General features: G+C 35.9%; 1 protein-coding gene across 3 annotated transcripts; it reads right to left on the bottom strand.

The window, feature by feature from the left end:
- Positions 1–10: 10 nt before the first annotated feature.
- Positions 11–19,200, bottom strand: LOC122839943 (transient receptor potential cation channel subfamily M member 2-like). Of its 3 annotated transcripts, none has more exons than XM_044131989.1 (26): positions 19,093–19,200; positions 17,230–17,321; positions 15,868–15,932; positions 15,226–15,394; positions 12,594–12,774; positions 12,351–12,514; positions 12,082–12,268; positions 11,019–11,080; positions 10,742–10,942; positions 9,868–9,970; positions 8,806–8,927; positions 7,668–8,018; positions 6,721–6,816; positions 6,506–6,635; positions 6,288–6,433; positions 5,602–5,714; positions 5,399–5,500; positions 5,030–5,243; positions 3,383–3,501; positions 3,157–3,289; positions 2,701–2,872; positions 2,398–2,578; positions 2,139–2,317; positions 1,129–1,261; positions 645–687; positions 11–504 (listed from the first exon to the last, which is right to left on the bottom strand). In XM_044131989.1, the coding sequence occupies exons 1-26, from the start codon at positions 19,148–19,150 to the stop codon at positions 415–417; spliced, it is 3,606 nt and encodes a 1,201-aa protein (XP_043987924.1). In that variant the 5' UTR covers positions 19,151–19,200; the 3' UTR covers positions 11–414. The 3 variants fall into 3 exon arrangements, with proteins under 3 accessions (XP_043987924.1, XP_043987925.1, XP_043987926.1); XM_044131990.1 differs by having other exon boundaries at positions 11–507; positions 651–687; XM_044131991.1 differs by having other exon boundaries at positions 6,721–6,813.
- Between the last annotated feature and the right edge of the window lie 4,575 nt (positions 19,201–23,775).

Raw genomic sequence — 23,775 nt, 5'->3', positions numbered from 1 at the left:
ACCCTACAAATAAAAAAATTAAATTTTTTATTTAATCCTTATAAACAACATCATGATTACTCCAACACTGAAAAAGAAAAAAGCAGACAAGTCTATGTCTATTTCTGGCCTTCAGACCCACATTACCCATAACTCATATCACCATGTATTTAACTAAGACTCATTTAATTTAGCATCTAAGCACATTTCATCCAAAAAGGAAGAAATACAAATTGATTTAATAGTTAAATTTCTGCTAGAAAAATCAAGAAACCAGCAGCAAGAAACAGTAATTTGGTACAGTGCTTTTCCAGTGCTGCAAGAAGATAAAAAACACAGAACATACTACTGTCTTATTCAGAAGACCAACCCATCTATGGCCTAGTGCCATGATCCGTATTTAAAATAGACATGGCAACAACGACAGAGCCCATCTCACTCAACAGTACTCTGTGGTTGAGTTTCTTTTGCAGGAGCACCCAGAGATTTCAGACTGTCCTCAATCCTCTGCAGTGTGTTGGTGACCTGGGAGACACAACGCAAACAGTAGTTTAACCAGCTGCAAAGACAGTTCTGAAGAAGGGTGGAAAAAATATTTATACAGTGATATAGGGCTGTATAAAGAGCAGCCCTACATTAAAGGAGTCATTAAATCAGTTCATAACCTGTTCTTCTAGTTTCTCCAGCCGTTCAGTTAAGGTGGTAACCCTAAGAAATCACACAAAATAACATGAGTCAGTGAGACTCTAATAACTTGCTTTTCTCATAATTTATATTAAACAAATCCCATTGTTTACTCGGTTTATGCAACAAAACATATTATTCACAAAGAATAAGCAAAGATTTTAAATTGAAGTCATTTTTCATGACAGATGAGTTTGATTTTCCTTGAATACAAAAACACTGGATTTGAGCTTCAAATTAAGTTTAACTCAAACACTAGGGTGTTTTAAAGTCTGGGCCACAGCATCATAAAATGCGGCACAAGTTATGAAAAAAATAAATAAATAAATAAAAAATACAGACAGCCATTTACAATATGAAACCCTCCCTTCATGTAATTTAAGTGAATATTCTGCTTGGCTTTCATTCAGAAGCACATATAAAGGTATTTAGCTAGAAGAGAGAGAACTTTCTGCAGGACTGTACTTTTGGGATGAATCCTGGATGAGCCCCCCCATGCTCTGGCTCTTCGCCTGCTGTTCAGATAGCACATATGTGTCCCTCATCAAGATCTCCCAGGACAACAGCTCCTCCTCTTCCTCTTTTGTGATAGAAACCTCTGAAAAAAAGGAGTGGAGCATGATTTGTATCACCATCAGCTCTTTCCTTCCAAAGAGCCAGAATATCTTGATCAACAGTTCTTTAGGGATGTTTTCTGACAAACAAAAGGAGATTTATGGAGCTTTCAGCTGAAAACTTAGCTATCTTGTGAATGATTAGACAAAATGTGGTTCTGAATCAAGTCTGTGATTGATTTCTGTTTTGCAGACTTCCAGATACTGTTAATTAGCTTTTCTGTATTCCTTTAGTCCTGACAATTGTTTTTACTCTTCACACCCTTTTCTGGTGCTACATCTGGATGGAAAACAGGTAAAAATAATCCAAAACTTGAAGAATTTTAGAAAGACCTTCAACAAGCCTAGAGATAAGGAATTTAAAAGTCATCCATTTACTGGAACCGACTTACATTCAGATTGAAACAGCCAATCAGAAACTCTTATGTTTTACCATTATTAATGAACACTTCATGCCACAAAATTCTTCAAAGTGTTAGTTATTTTTGTGTGAAGAAGACCCAAAGTTTACTACTTTTTGCAACAATATTATAAATGTCAACTTTCAATAAATTTATTGTTGGTTTAAACTTATAAAACCCTGTTTTGCAGCAACTGTTCTTTCACACAGAGTGTGACATTGTCTCTACTTCTACCTAGATAATTACTAAGTACTCATGTCAGGAAGGCTGGAAAAAAATAATTTCAATTCATAAAGAGAAATTTGAATAAAATAAATGAGGAATTGGCAGTAAATATAAAAAGATAAAGGCGGTATAAACATTTTGCACAGTACAGACGGAGACAATCATCAAAAGTAATGGATCTGAAATCACCTCTTGTAAATATCACACATCTAGAAATCAGGGATTAAGGCCTTACTGAATTCAGTCTTTAATTCCTGAGGTTTCCGCAGCACCATTTTAGTGAAGAGGTAGAGATGATTGAAGATGATGAAAGGAGGTGGGAGGGCCGGGCGGCTGTGGTACTCTTTGATCAGCTGATATCTTTGAAACTTCCAGATTCTGTCCGTGTTGTCATGGACCTCCTCAAATGAGTAGCTGTGCAGGCGAAAGATTAACAGATTCATTATGTTGAAATTAAACCAAAGCTGACAGATGATATGGCACTAAGGACTCACTTAAAGATGGCTATGAGGAGGTTGACGAGCAATATGTTGGCACAGAGCAAGTAAACACAGAGCATGATGATGGTGAGCCACTCAGGGAAGACTGGCATTTGGTTTTCATTCAGCACAGGGCACTTGGGCTTCATGGGATCTGTACCACCCATACTGCATGTATTTATATCAAATGCAGCATCTGCAGAAGACAAAACATTGAAACTAGAACATGCCGCATCACCAACAAACCTAGTCTTACATGCACACAGATTAAAGTTTCTCTTCACATAATAAAACTACACAGAACACTTCTCCACTCACTGTCAATATTTTCAGGGAAACTTCCAAATATAATGAGGTACGGCTCGTAAATAGCCCCACGGAGGATCCAGTCCAGTCGATCTTCATTTTGGATGAGGATGCCTTGTTTGGCCACACCGTACGCCACGACCCAGATGCTCAGGAGGAACATGAAGAAGAACAGATCCATCATCTGCAGCATAAATTACATCATAGGGCAAAAAGACAGAAAAATAATTAACTGCAGGTAAATATCTCCATCTTAACAACCATAAATAAATAATATAAATTCTCCCATAGAAAATCACATTTAGAAAATCAGATGCAGAATAAAGCCTGGAAAGGGAGACACTGGAAAACACAAATATTTTTAAAGACTGAAGACCCTGCTGAATAAAATAGATGTCATGTTGTGTATTGTTCTATTATTGTTGCCACATTTTATCAGGTTAATTTTCATTCATGCAAACTCCTCACCATCTTCTTAACTATGATGATTTTAGGTCCCAAGGTGCGATTGATTGTGAAGATTGCCATGAGGCGGAGACAGAAGACCACAAAGTCGATGCACAGGATGATTTTACCTGGGTAGAAAAACTCTTCTGTCATCCTAAAGTAAAAAAATACATAAATGCTGGTCAGTCACAGATTACTGAGAGCCTTGGAAACCTTTCCATGTCTCTCTGAGAGACAGAGAAGGTACCTCAATCCAAGTCCTACACAGAACAGCACAATGGAGATGACATCCAAAATGTTCCACAGCTCTTGAATGTACACTTTGGCTTTCTCACAAAACCCAAAATGATCAGGATCATAAAACAGCTGAGAGAGAAAACAGAGATTTAAACTGACATGTCAGAATTTTATTGTCATCAGATATTTATTCTAAATAAGGTTATATTTGATCACTAACCTCCAGAGGTTGAATATTAGAATTTGGTTAAAAGTAACAGATACGAGATATTTACGTGCATCGAATAAAAAGACACATACACATTTTTTCTCAGTCTGAAGTTAAATCTGACCAAGGATTTCTTATTTTAAGTCAATTAGAATTACCCAAATTATTTATATTCCCTAAATGCCAGAAAATTAACAAGACAATTTTTTAGAGATTTTTTTTGGTAACTTTCCTAGAATTCAAAAGTTTATAACATTTGGTCAGTATCAAAAATAAATAAAATCTTTCAAAATCTACGCCTTGGGTTAAATCTTTTGGGATTCCCTCCACACACTTCTGATAGGGTAACTGACACATCTGAACTAACTGGATAAACCTGTGGACATATTTTAAGGCCACACCTGAAACACACTACAGTACACCATTGGAAGGCCACTTTCCCGCAGTTTTTATAAGTGTCTTTGTTTCAGCTGAATTCTTAAAAAGGCTTCAATAGAAATGTGACCAGTATCAGCATCCCCATGTTTATTTGCAGTTTTGTTTGAGATAATGTATTATTAATTTTTTCCCAAGTTGGATATCTTCAGTTTTACATATGTGGTTAAGAGGCGCCACCTACTGGTTTGGCTGCCTCAAACCAGTTTTAAGATGTGCATTACTGACCAATGTAAATAGTTCTCAAGTTTTATCGTTGAGTCATTAACAGCTCAGTTTGCAAATGAACCCACCTAGTTAATGTTGGTGGGTCTGAGTACTTTTTAAGCTGTTGTTCATTTTCATACTATAATTTTGTAAAAAAAATTGTATGCTTATGTTAAGTCAATGAGTGTAGTAAACTTAAACTTTAAAAGTTTACTTGTGAATCATGGAGCATGCAATCTGCTCTGAGTTGTAAAACTTCAGAAGTACAGACCAGACACTGTAACAGCGTGTAAGGAGGCCAACGCAGAGTTGCAGACAATATGATTAATGCGTGCTCTCTGCTTTGTGCCCAGTCCAACAATAAGCCAACTAGAAAACCGTCTTTGCTAAAAACCTATTTAAAATAAATAATCAAGCAATGCTTAGCTCAAGTGTTGGGGAGTGTTTGAGAAAGCCAAACCACCATTCATATAATATACTGGGAGAAAACCTGAGAGCTCAACTAAAGAATTTAATGGGTTGGGATGTTTGCATATTTTTTAATGCTCCCCTGGGCAACCGCCCATTTATCCCAAAAGCCGCCATTGTACGTCTCACAGAAATGCATCAGACTCATTTATTTTAAAGTGACTGTTGATTTTTCTCGCTGAATAAAAGGATTCAAAGTTGTTATTTTCCAGGTGAGATTTTAATATTAATAAATGAAATTCATGACTCATTGACTCTTCTTCAACTTCATACATCAAGAACCTAGCTGGAGAAAGGATAATTCTCCAAACAGTTCCCATTATACTTGCAGCATCTCACCTGTCTTATCTCCTCAGACACCAGAGTGAACAACCAGACGTAGAGCACCAACTCTAATGGAGATGGTGTACTCTGGAAGTCGATCATCAGGACATAAGCAAACAGGAACAGGAAGGCAAAGTACGAGACGATGTTTCCATAAAACTTGACTTGAGGAGCGCTGTAGAGTCCTTTCAGTTTGGACAAGCAGCCCAGAGGCTCCTCACTCTTCTTACTGTGGGCAGAAACATCCACATCAATGTAACTCATTTGATTAAGAATTGTTGCTTATAAAGAAAGAAAAAATTCACTCATAATATACAACTTCTACAACTGACAGCAAATGTTAAATAGGTCTTTAATTGAATCAATCAGAAATTGTCCTCTCACGAGCAATCTGAGTTATTGTTCAAAGTGCTTTCTGTCTCTTCCTCCCCAGTCATTTTTATCCACTCGTTCTGCTCGATTTCTCTCTGCAGGTTTTCATCAGCTCTAAAAAGGAAAAACAGATATGAATGTCGAAAATTTGGAAATGTAATGCTTTACAACTTTGACAGTTTTTATTTACACAATCACTCCCAGTAATATTTCACCTGAAAGCCAGAAACTTGGTGTAGGTCAGAGGGAAGAAGACCATACAGACCAGCACCCTCCACACAGGATTGTTGACTGAAAGCTCACCACACCAGATCTGAGTAAGAAGATCCTAAAGTGCAAAGGTCTTATGAAAAGGTTTGTACAATATATGGGTATAAGATGACAGGCTGTCTTTGACTCTCTTAAAATGATCTTAAAGACTGCAGTAAACAGAAATGAGGGATAACAAGATTTTGATTGTGGGTCTGTTTTCATGATGTTTCACATTATAGTCACAAACTATTTTTTAAGATTGTATGTTGATACGAAGTTGTCTTACGAGTAGATGTTGAAGAAAAAAATAAACTTTCTTGTGCACAGAAATGTTTTTCTTTTCTTTCAGTCTCTCTATATCGGGGCTCCATACAGGAGGACTTCCACCCCCGTATCAGGACCTTTTCAAAGATATCCCTGAATTATGTTCTATCCATCTCCCCATTATTTTGCTGTCAATGAAAAAAAAAAAAAAACCTAACCCACAGCATGATGTTACCATCACTGTGTTTTTAGGTCAGTGGGTTTCATTCAAATGCAAGTGCTTTTCAGATTTTTATATGTAAATAAATGGAACTTCCTTTTGTTTGAAATGTCTGTAGAGTTTGTATGTCCTGAATCATAAAATCTACATAAAAATCCGCTTCACCTGAACACCTAACTCAGCCACAAAGTTTTTATCATTGGCCTCCAGTGCCAGCCTCAGACACGTCGTCTCGCCCCAAAGGTGTGAGATTCGAACCAGCAGCTTCTGGGCACGCTCCTCATTATTCTTGTAGCACTCGCTGAACACACCTGAAGAAAACACATGCAGGTCAGTAAATCCTAGCTCAGTCTGTAAATGTTCTCTTTAGCTCTGTCTCATACCAATTGCACGATCTTCAAAGTAATTGGCGAGATCCAGCATTTCCTGAGGCTCGTCTGCATCGATTGACTCCTTTGCCATTTTCTTCAGGATCTTACTGGCAGCCAGAGCAGCAGAGATGCAGTCTCTACACTGCACAGACACAGAAAAATGCAGAGTTACACACATAAACCACTTTGAAGACACTTTCTTTAAACGTGCAGGAGTTTTTAATCACCTGATCCCAGGCGATTATAGACAGCTCCTTGTTGTTCTGGACAACTGCCCAAAGGAAAAGATCTCTGGCTGCATCCCTCTTAGATTCATCGTCCTTCTGAGTTTCAGGCAAAAAAAAAAAAAAGTGAGAGATTGGATTTTTGGGTTAACTGGTCAGATATATTCCCTATAAAGCTGGAAGTCATTTTGCAGAGTGAGTGATCTCATGCAAGTCAAATAAACAATATTTTGATGAAATAATGGATAAAGAAAAAAACAACATTTTGAACTTGGAACACTGGAATCGATCTCATGATGCCCCATACGTAGGAGGTAAAGAGTGTCTAAGTTAATATTTATGTGCAAATAATTTGGACCTGAAGTTTGGATGAGAATCTTCATACCTGGATAGTTTATTTCCCTTTCACTGGGATGAGGTGTGTACTGTTCTGGCTGTTTCATTTCCAATTTGAATAAATGCATTTTTGCAACTAAAAATTCTATAATTACAACTTAAGTATTTTTTAACTAAACTGTTTTTTAGTCATTTACGACTGTGTTTCTATTGAAAATGTACATTTTCTTCTTCCACGCCCATTTCAGTCTCCAGCATGTTTATTATTATTATTATTATTATTATTATTATTATTATTATTATTATTATTATTTTATTTATTTTTTTGAGTGAAGCATTAAATGAGAAAAAACTCCCGACTGTTACATCTAATTTAATCTGTAGAAAAACTGTGAGCATACGAAACCACCCAGGATTCTGCATTTCAGGAAGTAGCATTAATGCCTGAAATGTTACAGAAGACCAAGTGATGTTTTTCTGGCAGAAAGATGTTGTACAAGGTATTAATAACAGAGATGCCTGTATATTCTAGTCGTTTTATGAAAAACAATTACTTCAAATTGTAGGATTTTGTTTCTATCCACTTAATAAAGTTCAGAATAAAACATACTCACATCTATCTGCACAGTATGTTCTCCGACCTTGGACAATGGATAGATGTACTTTGTAAATTTACCCAGCAGGTGGCGCACTTCAATAGAGACATTAGTCAGGGTGATATTTTTTCGTGCTTCATCAAGACTCTTCATGTTCAGTGCCTTCTTCCTGCTGCTGGTTTTGGTAAATTTCTCCATCTTGAACAGCTTGTACAAAAAAAGGCAGTTGGGCAAGTTTTTGTAGAGCTGACAAAGGGTGTTCTCATCCAGAAAGTCCTCCAGACACACACCGTTTTCCAGGAGCAGACTCACAAAATCAGGCTTATTGCCAACAAGGGCTAACCGCATGAACTGGTGGAGCTCACTGGACTAAAGAAAGATAAAAAGAATCTCGTTAGGTTGGAGGAAACCAGAAAGTATCTACAAGAATACATAACAGGTACAATCTGATAAGCTCATCATTGTGAAATATTTTCCATTCTCTTTTAAAAATGTGCTTGATAAAATAAATTTATTTAACAGTGAATTTCTTTTCAGTAATAGCAATTGTTGAAACATTTTTATTAATTCCAGCAGTTTTTATTTAAATTGTCCTTTGTACAAAGTCAAGTTTTTATCAGATTAGTGTTTTCCCCCATGGCTGATTTATTTCGTAATGACACTTAAACTTAATAACTTTGCATGTCAATCAGTGTCAATGGGAGGGACCAGCACACTCATTGACTGGTCCTTAAACATCAATTATTTTTATTCAATCTCTTTTCCCCATCCCTTGGCACCATTGGATAGAAGCTCTATGGGCCAGGGGTCAGGGGGAGAGAGAGCTCCAGTAGGGTGGCTCGCCCTGTGCGCTAAACAGGCTAGGAATGCCTCTGCACAGAAGGGCAGGTTTAGATGAGTGTGTGGAGGCGAGGGGGCAAAATTACAAAACTATTGGGTACTGGTAGCTAGTAGAGGTTTTTAAATCCAGAAATAAATGAAAATATAAATATTGAAAATAAAACCATGACTTTTTTTGTCCGGTGGAAAGAGAGAAGGTGCTCTAGCACCACCTAGTGTCAATCTGTGAATGTTTCTTTGTGCTACTACTTGAGTCACATTTTTTAAAAACTTTAAGTAAGGTTTTATAATACACAGTGCTCTGAAACAAATTCACCTTCCAAATCGTTTCCTCTGTGAAAATCTTAGTTTCAGCTGAATCGACTCTGTTCCAACTGATAGCCAGGTCCAGCTGCTTCTTCCAGCACAAATCTTCTTCCGATGTAGCAGTCTTGAAAGCTAGAATATACACTTACTGCTAAATCTCTTCAGGATAGCTACAGAACACACACTTAGATGTCCACAAGTAGCTCAGTAAGTAGAACAATTATCCGATGATATATAAACACAGAAGAAAACGTATTAATGGAAACTTGAGACGAAGCATTTCAAACAGTTGAATCATCATAATATGAGCATTAACAGTGTTCAGTGAAGGAGACTCACACTGTTTTAGTGCATAAAGCTTCTCCTAAGCAATTCCCATTAAGTCCAAAATACAGCAGATCCATTTTGGAAACTGCTCTGATGGACAATCGGGTTGGATAATGTAAAAAAACAACTAGAACATGTTAAAATCAACGGGGCCTCACAGACTGCTAGTGATTCCTTGACATTGCATCTGTGACTCTGGCCAAGATAGGTATGGGGTCTATTTTGGTCTGAGCTTTGTGTCACAGAAATGTGAAGAGAATGTCTTGCATGAAACAGGAAGTGAGACACAGTGGCAAGGTAAAACCCATACAATTGGGGGAAAAATACTAAATTAAATCTTTTACTTGTGATAAAAACAGTTTAGTTAGACAGGACAGGAGCTCAGAAGTACAGAAAAAGAAGAAAGAGTGAGATGGTACATATATCTCTGATAAACAGAGATCTCTGATAAACACTTGAGTCCTTCCCAACTGGTTTTGTACTGAGGTTATAACCGCATATGTGGTTCTAAAAATTGGATGACTTAAAAAATCAGTTGATTGCAGTGAGTTTTATTTTGAGTTATTTGAGTAAAAGGGGTTAATAAGAATATGTTCCACATTTTTCAGATTTATATTTGAAAATTTAAAGATCATGTTTCAATGACATTCCAAATAACTCATAAAATACCAATAAAATACACTGGCCTGCAGTTGTAGCGTAATATTTTAAATACTTTAGCAATTTAAAATATTGCAAAAGTTACCTTTTAGAAGAGCATCAAGGATTGCCACATCCAAAACTCCCTGGTCACCACTCCTTGCTTTGAATATTGTCAGCAAATCAGGCTTCTGGACTATCGCACAAATCTGGAAACAGAGCAGACAATGTATAAACCAACAGGGCTGTTTACGGAAGCTTACTTTCAGACCACAACATTTAAGGAAGAAATATATTGAATGTGTCATATCAGATGATTTACTACATCAGTTAATTCGGCACACATCTGATTGAATTTCAAGAAGGTGATGTAAAAAATTTCTTTTTGCTAAATGCCAAAGCAAATATTTTTTTCAAAATTGGTAAATTACAAACTCTTTATGTTATTTTCCCCTAAGTTGTGGTGCTTATTACTGAAAAACTCTGTTACCAGTGACTTCTCTCACTTCAGGATGACAGAGGGACACATCTAGAGGACACACAGCAAATGCCATCCAGATTGGATATGTATTTTCAAAATAAGAACCCATCAAAATAAGATTTTTTTTTGTTTGTTTGTTTCCTTAAGTTGCAGTGCTTATTGCTGAAAAACTTTCTGTTACCAGTGACTTCTCTTGCCTCAGGGTGATAGAGGGACACATATCCATGGGCTACCCCGCAAGAGCAGGGTTAGTTAGTTATTTTATACCTGAAGGACAAAGTTGTACCAAGATATACCTCTGCAACCAATAGGAAAATTCAACTGCATAAGAACCATTCAACCTTAAACACATAGGTCAGAAAACACAAGAAATGCTGGGAAGAAAAATAATATAGTAGTCTAGTTTTAGCCCAAATAATGCCGAACAGTATGACCCGTAACAAAACCACCACAGTGCACCACTACATATCATGGACTGGACCATCATCCCTTCACTAACCTTTTCTGTCCAGGCTTTAATCTTCTCATCGTTGATGGTTTTGCTCTCTTTTCCAAAAAACTTCTTAACCAGCTCCTTGATGAGAGGGGGTTTGATCTTACTGGTTGGGAATTCAGACACATGAGCGATAACATCTGCTATCCTCCCAGAGCCCTGCAGGATCACACACGGTGTACCCTTTTCAATAGCATTGTAGACGGTCTGAGAGGAGACAAAGAGGAGAGGTCAGTTCACTAGAAACTCGAAGATTGAAAGATTTAGGAATCTGTTGACTCACGTCTAGTGTACCTTGTCCTCCGTCCAACACCACACAAACCACCAGGGTTTTTTTAGTAGTCACTGGAGGGTAAATAATGAAAACAATAATTTACAGTTATTAATAATTAGGGATCAAAGCCTGCGGAAGCCAACAGATGACCAACGCAAAACATGGCCATTTTCCTGCTCTTCTGTAATTGTACGTATTTTATTATTATTATTATTATTATTATTATTATTATTATTGTTATTATTATTATTATTGTTATTATTATTATTATTATTATTATTATTATTATTATTATTATTATTATTATTATTAATAATAATAATAATAATATTATTATTATCATTATTCTCTTCCACTTAAACACATAGGTCAGAAAACACAAGAAATGCTGGGAAGAAAAATAATATAGTAGTCTAGTAGAAAAACCTCACTGATACTCAATTAAAAAATAAAAAAATAAAAAATCACATTTACAAAAAGTAACAAAGTATACACTTTTATAATTATTTTATGACTAAAGCAAATACAAGCTTTCATTTGTTCTTCGAATGTTAACTATCAACTCAGTTTTTTAAAATATCCAGTTTTATGAAAACCCTATACTGTCACTGTTTTCACCATGAATTTGTTTTATTTAGAGTGAATATATTTGAGGATCTTACCTTGAACAAAGTTGCTCTAATATTCCAAGTAATTATTTAACATAATGAGGTGTAATAATCTCCAGTAAACATATTGGTGATTTCCCACTTGTGTTGCTATATATATAAAAACAACACTCACATATTTCAATTTGGATTTAATTAGCTGAACTAAACATCTAACACTGTGGATTTTTAAGTAGTTACATTTTATATTTTTACATTTAAGTTTTAAGAATGGAAAAACAAAAACAGCAACATTATTATTGTTATTTATTTAATTTTTTACTAAAATTTATTTTGCAATTTTGTTATGAAAATGAAAAACCAAAGAGCCAACTTTACATGGATTGCTTGCAGTTCTCCTTTCGTTGGATTTTTTAAAATTATTATTATTATTATTTAATAATAAACATTAATCTTCTTTAAACCTTTGGGTCCAAGAGCTTTGTCTGAGATGTACTTCTCTAGTTCTGTGCGCAGCTGGATCTCTGTACTATAGGCATTTCGGCCACTGATCCCATTATCAACCAGCAGGAGGTGGGAATGATTGTCGTCGAGACAGGTCAGGTCACCCTGACCTTGTGTGTCAATCTTATAATGAGCTGGGAAGCAACCCTGCAGCCAAACACAATAAAAAGTATGAAGGAAACATACAAATCTATTCACAGGAATAATGTGATGCGTGTGTTCATCTTACTTCTTTATTTATTAAATTATCCCTTTTGTGAATTACTCCCCATGGTGCCACTCCAATAGCCACTATTTTTGGCTTCGTAATGTTACTCAGGGTACAGTCCCTCACAGCCTGTCCCACATGCATCATCACACCAGAGTGGGTACCGCCAGTGATGATCCAGGCACCTGCAGGTAATGAAGTATCACTGTGTGAGTTTCTGGCTGATATTAATCACCCCTATCTCTATTTTACTGTTTGTTTCACCTGTAGTCTGAGCAACTTTGATCAGTCCTCTGTGAAAAGCCTTTGTCAGGTGGGACTTCAGGTAGAAGTTATTGCCTCCTCCAGTCACAGATATGACCAGATTGGGAGGCGGAAGTTTCCATATTTTTGTCAGTAACTCGTAGAGCACTTCAGGTTTGGTGTCTGCGAATACTCGTACATACTGGTAATGAGCAAACAAGAAGTGACATCAGAATGCACAGATATACATTTACAGTGTCTTATAAAAGTATTTACACCCAATGAGGTTTTTCAAAAAGAAAATAATAATAATTCTATTAGAATTTGATGCAATATACCAACACAAAGTAGCTTGTAATTGTGGCGTGGCAGGAAAATAATACATTTTCAATACAGTTCTTTAACAACAAAAAAAACAGAAATGTGCATTTACATACAGTACATCTGGATGTACTCACTATTTCCATATTTTGTTATATTATGTCCTTATGACAAATCATATTAAATTCATATTTTTCCTTCATATTCTACATATAAGTACCCCATTATGACAATGTGAAAAAAGTTTCTAGCTTTCTTGTAAATGTAATAAAAATAGAAAACCAATAAATTACTTTTGTGTATGAAGCTTAAAATTAAACTGCTTCCATTGATTGTCGTGAGGCATAAAACTGGGAGCTGATCAAAAACCTGATGGCCTCTCTGTCAGCGCTCCACTGTTCCTCTGTATAAAGAGGAACACCTCCAGGAAGGACAACCATCTCTGCAGTAATCCACCAATCAAGCCTGCAGGGTAGAGTGCCATGCAGGTCTCCATAATACTAAAGCCACCCCGTAATTAAAGACAAAAGGAACCTGAAGGACTCTGATAACATGAAATTCAACATTTTCTGGTCTGAAGAGACAAAGATGGAACTCTAAAGTGTGGATGCCAGGCATCATGTGCATCAGGCACAGCTCATCATCAGGTTAATTCCATCCCTACAGTGAAGCATGGAGATGGCAGAATCATGCAATGGGGTAGCAAATTTTACAGCAGAAAGAATTGGCACACTAAATAGAATAAAGATAAAAATGAATGTAGTAATGAACAGGGACATCCTGGATGAAAATCTGAAGTCAACATCTTGACCTGGGGCAACGGTTAATTTGTCATCAGGAGAACAACCCAAATCAGATGGCCAAGATCTCTAAGGAATGACTTCAGAACCATTCTCTGAATGTCCTGGGATGGTCAAACCAGAGTCCAGACTTGAATACCACTGAACATTTCTGGAGAAATCTGAAAATGACTGCACAGATGGCTATCATCAAACCTGTTGGAGCTGGAGAAGTACTGCACAGACGAATAGTGGAAACTGCCTAAAGATTGGTGATCTTTAAATGATTTAAATTACATTTACTGTCTTTAATCAGATAGCAAAAACTAATGGCATTACAAAATTTAAAATCAAAATTCTATGTCGAATGTTTTTCCAAATCATCTGTTTAGTAAACTAGAGATCTAAATTTTGTTGTTGTTGTTGTTGTGTTTTTCTTTCTCACTTGAAAACCGTCCAGTCAAATTAGTTAAGTTTCATTAGCAAGTTCTGTTATTTTGGTCTCTTCTATAGAAACACAACTACTCTCAACATAATTGCATCATATAGAACAACGCTTATATATTACTTAAAAATAAATCATTTATATAATTAGGTTGATAAAAATATTAATTTAATAAACCAGTTACTCAACACTAATAGTGAGTGGAATACTTATGAATGTTTTACGAACAACAATGACATAGAAATATCTCAAAAATAATTTGAATTGGCCGTTAAATATGTTCTTCAGAGTTTACATGCCAAAGCACAAAATTTACATCAGCTGGAAAAAAATAGCAGCTCCACTTAATATGATATGATGTAAAGAAATTAACAAAAGAATCAGGTACATTATTACTGTTCACTCCAATATGAGGAAACTAAGATTTTACTCCTAGAAGAACAGATTCTAGACCATTAGTTGATGGTCAATGGGCCATAAATGGAATAGGCAAAATTCAGTTCATGGAACCAGATGGATTTGTGCCAAACAGATTCAGCTTACATGACGTCTTTTGAAGGACTCAGACAGAAATTTACATAGAAGATACTTATTTAAATATCTTCAGTACAAAAAACAATGAGTTAACCAAATCCCATCTAGAAGAAATGGTCTGCAAAGACAGCTCAAGTAAAGGTGCAATTTCTGAATTTTATAATCTCATACTTTTAAATTTCCCAGAAGACTCAACTCTCAAATGGAAAACCCATAAAAGAGAACTAGGAGTAAATGTCACTGGAGGAATGGCAGTCTGTGGGTACAAAGGCTCACAAACAGTCAAGTAACTCACATGTAAGGTTACTGCAGTACAAATGATTACTGCAAATCTATATTACACCAGTCAATTTGAATTGGTATAATATTAATATACCAGACACATACACAAAATGCTTAAAAGAAAAAGGGACACTATTTCATTGTACTTGGGAATGCAGAGAAATCGCTCTTTTTTGGATGAAAACGACAGGACCAGATAACAAGCAATCATAAATATTGCAGTGGTGTTATCAATCATCCTGAGTATTGTGACATAATAATATTACCTTTAATCTGAGATAGAATGATTTACCTTGCTGCTCTTATGCCAAATACCATCAAAATGGATGTCTCCAAAAGCATCTGTTGACACCTCTTGGACATGTTGGTCTTCATTACAGGTTTGCTTTTTGAAGTCCTCTGGCTTGCTGGCTTTATCAATGGAGTCAAGCTCCGAATATTCACGAAATACGTCTTTGTTGCTACAAATACAAATACAAATACAAGTTGCAAAGTTTCACATGTTTATGTTGGTAGAAGAAGTTTAGACGTGTCTTTTATGGGAAAGGATACCAATCCTTTATTACCCTGATTTGCCTTTGTATTTCAGACTGATCTTATATCTCATGCATGAAGCCATTTTTCTTACCACTACATGTCCAAGCAGGTCAATTAACATCTAAAACGTTAATGGAGTTTGGTTGTAAAGTTAAAAGATTGCCGAAACTGAACTCTGTTAGAATTCATCACACATAAACAAATAGCTATGTTTTGATTGCTTTTTTGACAACACAAAGCACGACAGTTCTGTAGATGTTGGTATTTCAGAGCACTTTAACTGGAATCACAGTAGACTCAAAATGAGAAATACCTGCAGTCAGAGAAGTTTCCTCTCAATATTTGTGAAATGTGCAGAAACTAAAAGCACAGCTTGAGGAGTGGCAAATCATCCTACCTGGAATCCTTGTTAGGGCAGCATTCCTTTTTTGTTATGTTGTTCTTGATCCATGTGGAAATTTGCTGGAAAGAAGAGGTAATAGACAGATCTTTAAATGCTGTTTTGATTGCCAGAGCATGAAACGACCATGAACAAATCTCATCTCATCTCCCTTGATGCTGCTACAATGTAATGATTGGTGGTGATCAGAGTGGCAGACTGTCAGCTCTGCCTCAGAGCTACAGCTCAGCAGGAAACTGAACTGACTCAGAGCTCTCTGTACAGTGCAGACTGGGGATGCATTGATTATTGTAATTACTCACATGTGAAGGGAATAAAGCATCAGATTTCTTCCAAATCAACAAAAAATATCTATGTTGAAAGGAACATACAATATGGACTGTGAAAAATAACAACAATGTAAAGGTTTTTCCAGACTGTTGGAAAAGCATTCATTGTATTATATTACAACTACAAGTTTCAATTAATTTATTGGGTTTTTTTGTGAAAACAGAAAGTAGTGAATAACTTTGAAGTGAAAGAAAACGTATGCATAATTTTAAAAATGTTTTCACACAAAGGAATTTTTGAAAGCTTTGGTATGTATATGCATTTCCCTGAAGAAAAATGAGATTCATCAGAGTTACATGTAAACAGCCCTAGAAACAATATAAAGTATGAAGTGCCAAAATAAAAAAACTAGTTTGGTTACTTGCAGCAAGTGCTTTATTCTTCTGTGCCTATGTCTCAAGTTTAAGAAGTATAAATAAATAAATATTAGGTCAAAATAAAAGAAGCACATATTTCAAATAGAGATAACAGACCAGAGACAGTTGCTAATGAAATAACCTTATTATTCAGTATATTCAGGTATTCTGCTGACCTCATAATGTTGCTGAACCTGGACCTGACCAGCTGCAGCTGTCACCAAACATTTACAGGTGATCACCAATCATGATTGATCGCCAATCCTCAAAGGATATAATCAGATATCATCATTATATCATGAAACCTCAAAGACTGGTCTTTCACCGTCTTTCTTTCATCATGAAAGAAGATTAAAGACTAGTCTTGGAGGTCTTTCATCCTCAAAGAAGGAGGATTTCTTCTTGACCCAAGAGAATGCAAGACAGTTCTCTTGGGATGATAAATGTTCAATAATATTTTTGCATAGTTCTCAACCCAATTTCAGTAGTTTCTACTGACCATATTAACCTTGGTGAGATTTTATGTAGCGGCCCTGAGCTCCTGCAGGTGCCCCAATCATCCCACTAATATATTTATACATAAACTCAATTATCTTTCTCTTTGGGTTAGAAAAATAAATGTTAGCCAAACCATAAATTACCTATAAACTGAAACTATTGAAAATATTCCGACCTGATTGATCTTATCTTGTTGGTTGGGCACAGAAGAAGAGTTAGGTGATGTTGCAAAAGGCCGTGGGGAGTCCATTAAAAATATCGATTCACCTGAAGAGAAAAAGAGGAGAATGATTCCAGAAATAAAGTAAAAAACATAAGAAATGTGTTATGTACAGTATGTTTACTGTACTGTACAAGTAAAATACACAATGAATTTGTTGAAATGCAATTAATATCAGATTGAAATTATCGCATTGAAATGCAGTATTCAATGATCCAATAAATTTCAATAGTATCTGTGACACACCAAAGCAAACCAGGAACATGTTACTTCAAATTTGTTCCCAGAAACAAGTTGCTTGTTCCTAGGACTTGATAGAGATGCTAGAGAAGCAGCATTCAATTTCTCTGCACCACAAATCTGAAACAAACTTTCAGAAAACTTCAAAAAAACTGAAATACTGAGTTCCTTTATACTACTAAAAGTAGTTTAAAAAATAGCACCTCCTGTTTTTAATTAGTTTCTTTAAACTAACTAAAAACACACCTGTTTAATATTTCCTTTGATTTATAATACCTGGAACATTGATCAACATATTTGATGTGCATTTGTTTGATAACTTTGATGATGGCATTTGACAAAATGTAAAGTCTATTGCTTGTTTCGTAATTGGTGACTGTACTATGTTTTATAATCTAAAGCTCTCTGAACTTCCTTTTTGCTGAAGTGTGATAAACAAATGAACTTGGATTTTCTTTCCAGCCATACATGTCGACACTCGATGTTGGTGGTGGGGCTACAGGAAAGGAATGTAATAGAAGAGTCATTATCATGGCAACGTATAATCAGGTTTCAGGACAATTTTGTTTTCTTGCTGATCTTGCTTGCAGAGTGCACATAACATTCATGATCATATCTTCTGCAGGTTTCATTTCTATGTGTTTCAAATCACTGTAAAGCTTAGAATCCACACTTTTTGAATCTCTAAAAACTCATAGTGCCCCATCCTTACAACATGATTGGTAGAGTTGACATTAATCTGTATGTAATTAGTTTGCCCAATTGACTTGTTTTTGCAAACCTACAGACATTCCTTATTGCTTTGTTCCCCTTGAAGAAACTGGTATTTACTCAATTTTCATCATCACTTTCTCAGTAGAGCAGAAGAAACCTCTTGCAAACCGTGAGAACCATTTCTCCTTTTTCCAAAATCGATGTCATTAAACCAGTCCAAACTCAATTTTTCTCACTATCGTAGCCAAACAGAAATCACCTGTTCCCAAGTATTAGAAACTACATAGATAAGTATGAAACCACTGAAGCAACTGTTTCACAATCCTTGACATAAATTTTCAATTAGCATTCAATCTGTAAGCGTTAAAAGACGCCAAGTTTGTGTTGTTATTTACCAGTTTGGATATGGGGGGATCCCAGGCAGATGGAAATGAGAGTCAATGCCACATATTTCTTGTGTAATAGATAATAATATTTTCTTAATTTCTTATTTTCCAATAGATTTTATTTTGGTTTACATTTACGGTATTTTCTGCAGTACTGACAGTATTTCAGTTTTCAGCTCAGTTTGAAAAAAAAAAAAAAGAGAAAGCATCAAAGCATTGTTCATGATTGTATGGGGGTAGAGTGCACGACCCTTCTTCAGAGACCTCTGTACTCTGCAACCATAGGATCAAGTCCCAGCCTGTTGACCTTTGATACATGTCTTCCCTGTCTCTTATAACCCATCTTCCTGTCAATTTACTGTCAGATAAAGGCCACTATAGCCAAATTATTCCTACTCCAACCCCCAACCTCAAACCCCCCCAAAAAAACTAAGGCAACAGGCAGTTCCATCACATAATAATATTAGTTTTACTGTACCTTTCTTTTTTTCTTTCTCTCTTCTGTTTTTCTTTGTTCCTCCTTGGGCATCAGACATTGTGGGACGTTTTGACGTGATGCTTTCTGAAGCTACTTGCCTTATGAAACTTGTCCTCCCAGATCGTAAGTTATACCTGAGAGCAGTGAGGGGAGGGAGATAGAGTGATGTGTGGGTATACACCAAATAGTAGAAACATAAGGGGGAACTAGGCAAATTATTATTATTATTAGATGTAATATTTAATAATAATTGTCATGCAGCTAAATACCTACAGAATTTTTTAGATCAGGAAATTACTTATTTTTTATCACACCGGTGCACACATAGTCCTTTTGTTGCTAAGGGCTGGCCTGTGGCGTAGGTAGACACAGGACAAAAGCAAATGCTAAGGGTCCCAGCAGTCCAGGGTGCCATATACAGGGGAGAGAATAAAAAAAGTAACTTTCAGTATTCTTTTAAGTCTATTGGGTAATAATATGATTTCCTAATATGATACATCCTGCACTAATTTACTAATTCATATTAAATGCTTCATCTAATAATTATACTTTGCCTAGGTACTCCATCATTCTCTACTATTTGGTTTATTCCTGCAGCTCACACACTTCTTACCCCTTCCCTTACTGCTCTCAGGTATGTGTTGCCTTTTGGCTGCCGGGACGAATTGGGTGAGTGTTGCAGAATGTGTTGTAGAAAGTGACTTCAGAAAGCATCATGTCAAGACAATGTTTCAAATTGTCTGATGGCCAAGTAAAAAAATAACAATATAGAAGAAGAGCAAAAAAAGTGACAGGAGAAGAGGTAGGGTAAAACTAATGTGATGAAATTGTCTGTTGCTTTCGTTATGGATGTATGATTCTGTATTCTTGTTATATTAATTTTATCTGCTTACAGGCACTCCGGTGCACACCATAAACAGTTAACAGTGGTAATTACTGATGATTAATAATCATTAATAATTAAAATAAGACTGTTGTTGGTCACACATAGACTTAGATATACTGAGAACAGCAGACCAACACCCCTTATTGAGGATCCAGAATGAGGCGTAGATAAAAGCAGAAACTCACACTCCACTCTTTCTGTGTCATCCCGAACATGTGCTGAGTCGAGTCAAGCATTTTACTAAACTGAGTATATGTATTCTTCTTCTTCTTTTTTATTTTTTTTGATTCATTTTGAGGTGGTACTGCACATAAGGATATCCTCAGCAACAGTTCAGTACCATCAGACAATATGAGGGAATCTAAACTGGATTTCTGTGCAGCTTTACAAATTGTATAATAACTCAGGTAATCAGGTAAATGTCCAGGGTTGGCCTTAGAACTCAAAAACAAACTAAACTGACATGGACAAAGAAAATGCATTCAAAAAGTTGAGCATAGAATAACATCTGGCATGAACTGGAATTTGGGACAAAACTGAAGCTTGAGATTGTATATTAGCATTCCCCATATATTTTAAATGTCTGCATATATTTAAAAAATTTATATTAATTTTTAATTATCTGTTCTATTTTGCTCACTGAACTGATTGCACAAATATCGCCATACCACCATGAAGTGGTCATGCTGTCGTGCCGTCTCTTTTTGAAATAGCTTCAGAGCATACTGTTGTCTGAGTTGAAAGGACTTTCTCCATTCATTTTCCTGCCAGTTCCATGATCTATGCACCCTGTGCACATCATGTCTTTCACATACATTCTGTCACTGTAAAGGTGCAGATGTCAATCACTATATTGAAGTTGAAAAATTACATTTCGAATATTTTTACACACCTCTTGGTTTCTGAGAAGAAAGATCCTGTCCAGACAGGTTTTTGGAGTCAAGTCAATTGGTTCTAAGAAATAGATTCCTATCTGTACCTATTTACACCAATCGAACACAGACTAAAACAGAGTTCATAACTATGACGACTCCAGCTTGACAAGAGAAAAGAGCCTAGTGGCAAGATGGCAGACGATCAAAGAAAGGAAGTTCCATATGACTCATAACACTTGGCAGGCTAAACTGCACACTCAGCAGGTAATTGCAGCTTTGGGTTTCATATGATTGATTTCACCCAACCTCTCTTACACAAGTGATTGCTTTGACTTTTTAAAATTAAGCTTACTGATTTCAAAGTAAGAGCCACATTGTTATTTACCTACTCTCTACATATTGAGCTGAGAAAAGCTTTGGATATGGGCTTCATGCTTGTGATAGCATACCTTCTACTAGTAGAGTCAACATGCTATGATAGCCTATACGTTAAAGGTAGCATTTAAGCTAGACTATTATAAGTTTTTTACCTTATTTTTATATAGACATGTTCAGGTTCACATCCGGAAAACTGGCGCACAACACTGGAGAGCAAGAAGACTTTTTGCCATCTAAAGCTGAGCTAACGCAGTGGAACTATTTTGTTAATAAAATGAAACTTGGAGGTGTAGGTATTATTAATTTAGTACAGTGCCCCACAACAAAGAAGAAGTAATGCAGAAAAAATGCTGAAAAACAATTGACAACTTATTTTCTGCTTTTTTCTCACTTTTTGTGTTAGCTGCGCTATACACAGCAAACCTTTCACAAAGTCAGTTGCCATAGCAGTTTACTGACTGCAGCTCCATTAGCTGACAGAGCAGAGATTATATTCAAGTGTATCAGGATTTGAACACCAAAAAACTTTCAAGCATTTCCCACACAATTATCAGTCTGTTACAGTATTATGCTTTCAGGCTTAAATTTCATTTTACAATTATTCAAAGGTGATCATCTGAACACAGCTGTGGTTGATTAGCTAATTTAAACAGTGCTCCTCTGATAATCTGTCAGAGTATGCCTTTTTTTAACGCAGCAAATTTTGCAGCACAGACCACATAAAAATTGTCAAAATCAAGCTAGCAAAATTTAAGCTAACATTAGCATTTTAACTAATATTAGCTCACACATTAATGTTTGCATACTGAATGGAATAAGTCAATGTTAGTAAATACCCCAAATGATAATGACTACATTGAAGTTAACCTTGTTGCTAATTTTCATCATCAAAATGCTAGATTTCAACTGATGGCACACTTTGGCAGACCTCTTTTAAATCCCTTCAGAAAGTTTTACATTCATCCTTCTTACCCACTGCCATATGTAATTGAATAATGGAGCAAATAGAGCAAATGCTCCCCCATTTAAAAAAAACGTGCAAACTTATTTCTTAGGTATCCAATGTTTGACTCAAGAAATATGAGCAGCTCCTGTAGTCTGGCATAATTTTTTTATTAACTTCTGTTATTCATATTTTAATAGGAGAAACTAAAAATAGATCTTGGAAAGTGGTTTTGAATATTTTAATCCCAACCCATTCAAACGTGAGTTCATGCTACTCAACTTGTAAAACATGGTCTGAACTGTGAATTACAGTGGTTCATCTCAACATGAGTTGTACAGTCAGAAAGAGGAAAGGGAAAACAAAATCACTTTTAGTGTTATCACAGTCCTACAAAAGATGCGACAGAAAATTACTCAATTCAGTTGAAGACTGTTTTGCCTCCCAGCCTCCTGTAACCACTTGCCCACTCCCACAGCTTGATTACCGTCTGTCTGCTGCTCTTATTCTTAGATATAGCAGTAACTGTTTTCCAATTAAACCTAACTGTAAACATATTACATAGACATATTGAATTAGCATATATCCAAGACAGGATAAACTGGCAAAAGTAAGGTCTGGATCTTATTCATTATTAAATTTATGAGTCTATCCTAAGTCACAATCTTGGATAAAAAATTTCAAAAGCCAGCACCAAAATGAAAACAGCACAAGTGTTGTTATTGCAGTTGCAGTGAATGTTATGGCGGTCCACAAGAAATCTCAGAATATTTTGTTCCTGCATACCACCAGATACTGTCTTCCATAAAAACCAAGGACTCGTGTCAAATTTTGAGATAAACTTTTTTCTCAAAATTCCTTATTTTTCTGTAGCTGAATGGAACCATTGTTTGTGAAAGTAAAACTATCTCCTTGAGTTTATATGAATGTGCCCATAAACAGCATTGGAAACAAACCTCAAAACACAAACCGCAAAAAAACAATGGCTCTATTTGAGAAATTAACCCAAAAACCTTCTTGCAGTACCTCCAGAACCAGTTTTTCCTCTCATTAACTTGAATCAGTGCAAGACGTACATCAAAAACTGTACATTCTGCTCTTAAATAACAATAAGAGGTCCTCTTTCGACACTGATAATCAATGAAAATCAAATCACAACCTGTGGAGTTTATTGATTTTTTTAATCTTCAAGACAAAAAGTTGCATTTCCGTGTTACAGCTACCATATAAATGTTTTGAATCCATAAAATATACTCAAAAAACCTTTCTCTGGTTGGGTTCACTTACTCACTCACTAGATAATAGATGAGCTATGCATGTGGTTGCATGTTTACGTCAGTATGCAAAGTTCCAACGAACACCTTTTGTTGGTGTTTTCTCTGGAGTGTTGAGTTCTAATAGTTTCCTGAGAAGTGCTACACATCCCTGCCAAATGCACTTGCCTATGCTTGTATAGTTGGGAAATGTTAATTCTTGGATCCCACATGGCATTCCAAGTTAAAGATGAGAGAACGAACATGCCTACATCCCAAGGCGTATACTTACTTTTTAACCTATTGTGCGTCTAAGAATTCAACAAACCAAATAGGAAGAACGCTAAC

This window comes from Gambusia affinis, linkage group LG11 (genome assembly GCF_019740435.1).
Source record: "Gambusia affinis linkage group LG11, SWU_Gaff_1.0, whole genome shotgun sequence".
In the NCBI taxonomy this organism is placed as follows: domain Eukaryota; kingdom Metazoa; phylum Chordata; class Actinopteri; order Cyprinodontiformes; family Poeciliidae; genus Gambusia; species Gambusia affinis.
The sequence above is the reverse complement of the archived record's forward strand: the minus strand, read 5'-3'. Positions and strand labels throughout refer to the sequence as shown.

Bases quoted from the DNA above. Each gene is read 5' to 3' on its own strand.
- LOC122839943 (XM_044131989.1), bottom strand. From the start codon at position 19,150: ATGTCTGATGCCCAAGGAGGAACAAAGAAAAACAGAAGAGAGAAAGAA. The intron at 5,244-5,398 runs GTGAGAGGACAA...TTCTGCCCACAG, and splicing joins AACAATAACTCAGATTGCTC to TAAGAAGAGTGAGGAGCCTC. The intron at 2,873-3,156 runs GTGAGGAGTTTG...TTTATGCTGCAG, and splicing joins TCATCATAGTTAAGAAGATG to ATGATGGATCTGTTCTTCTT.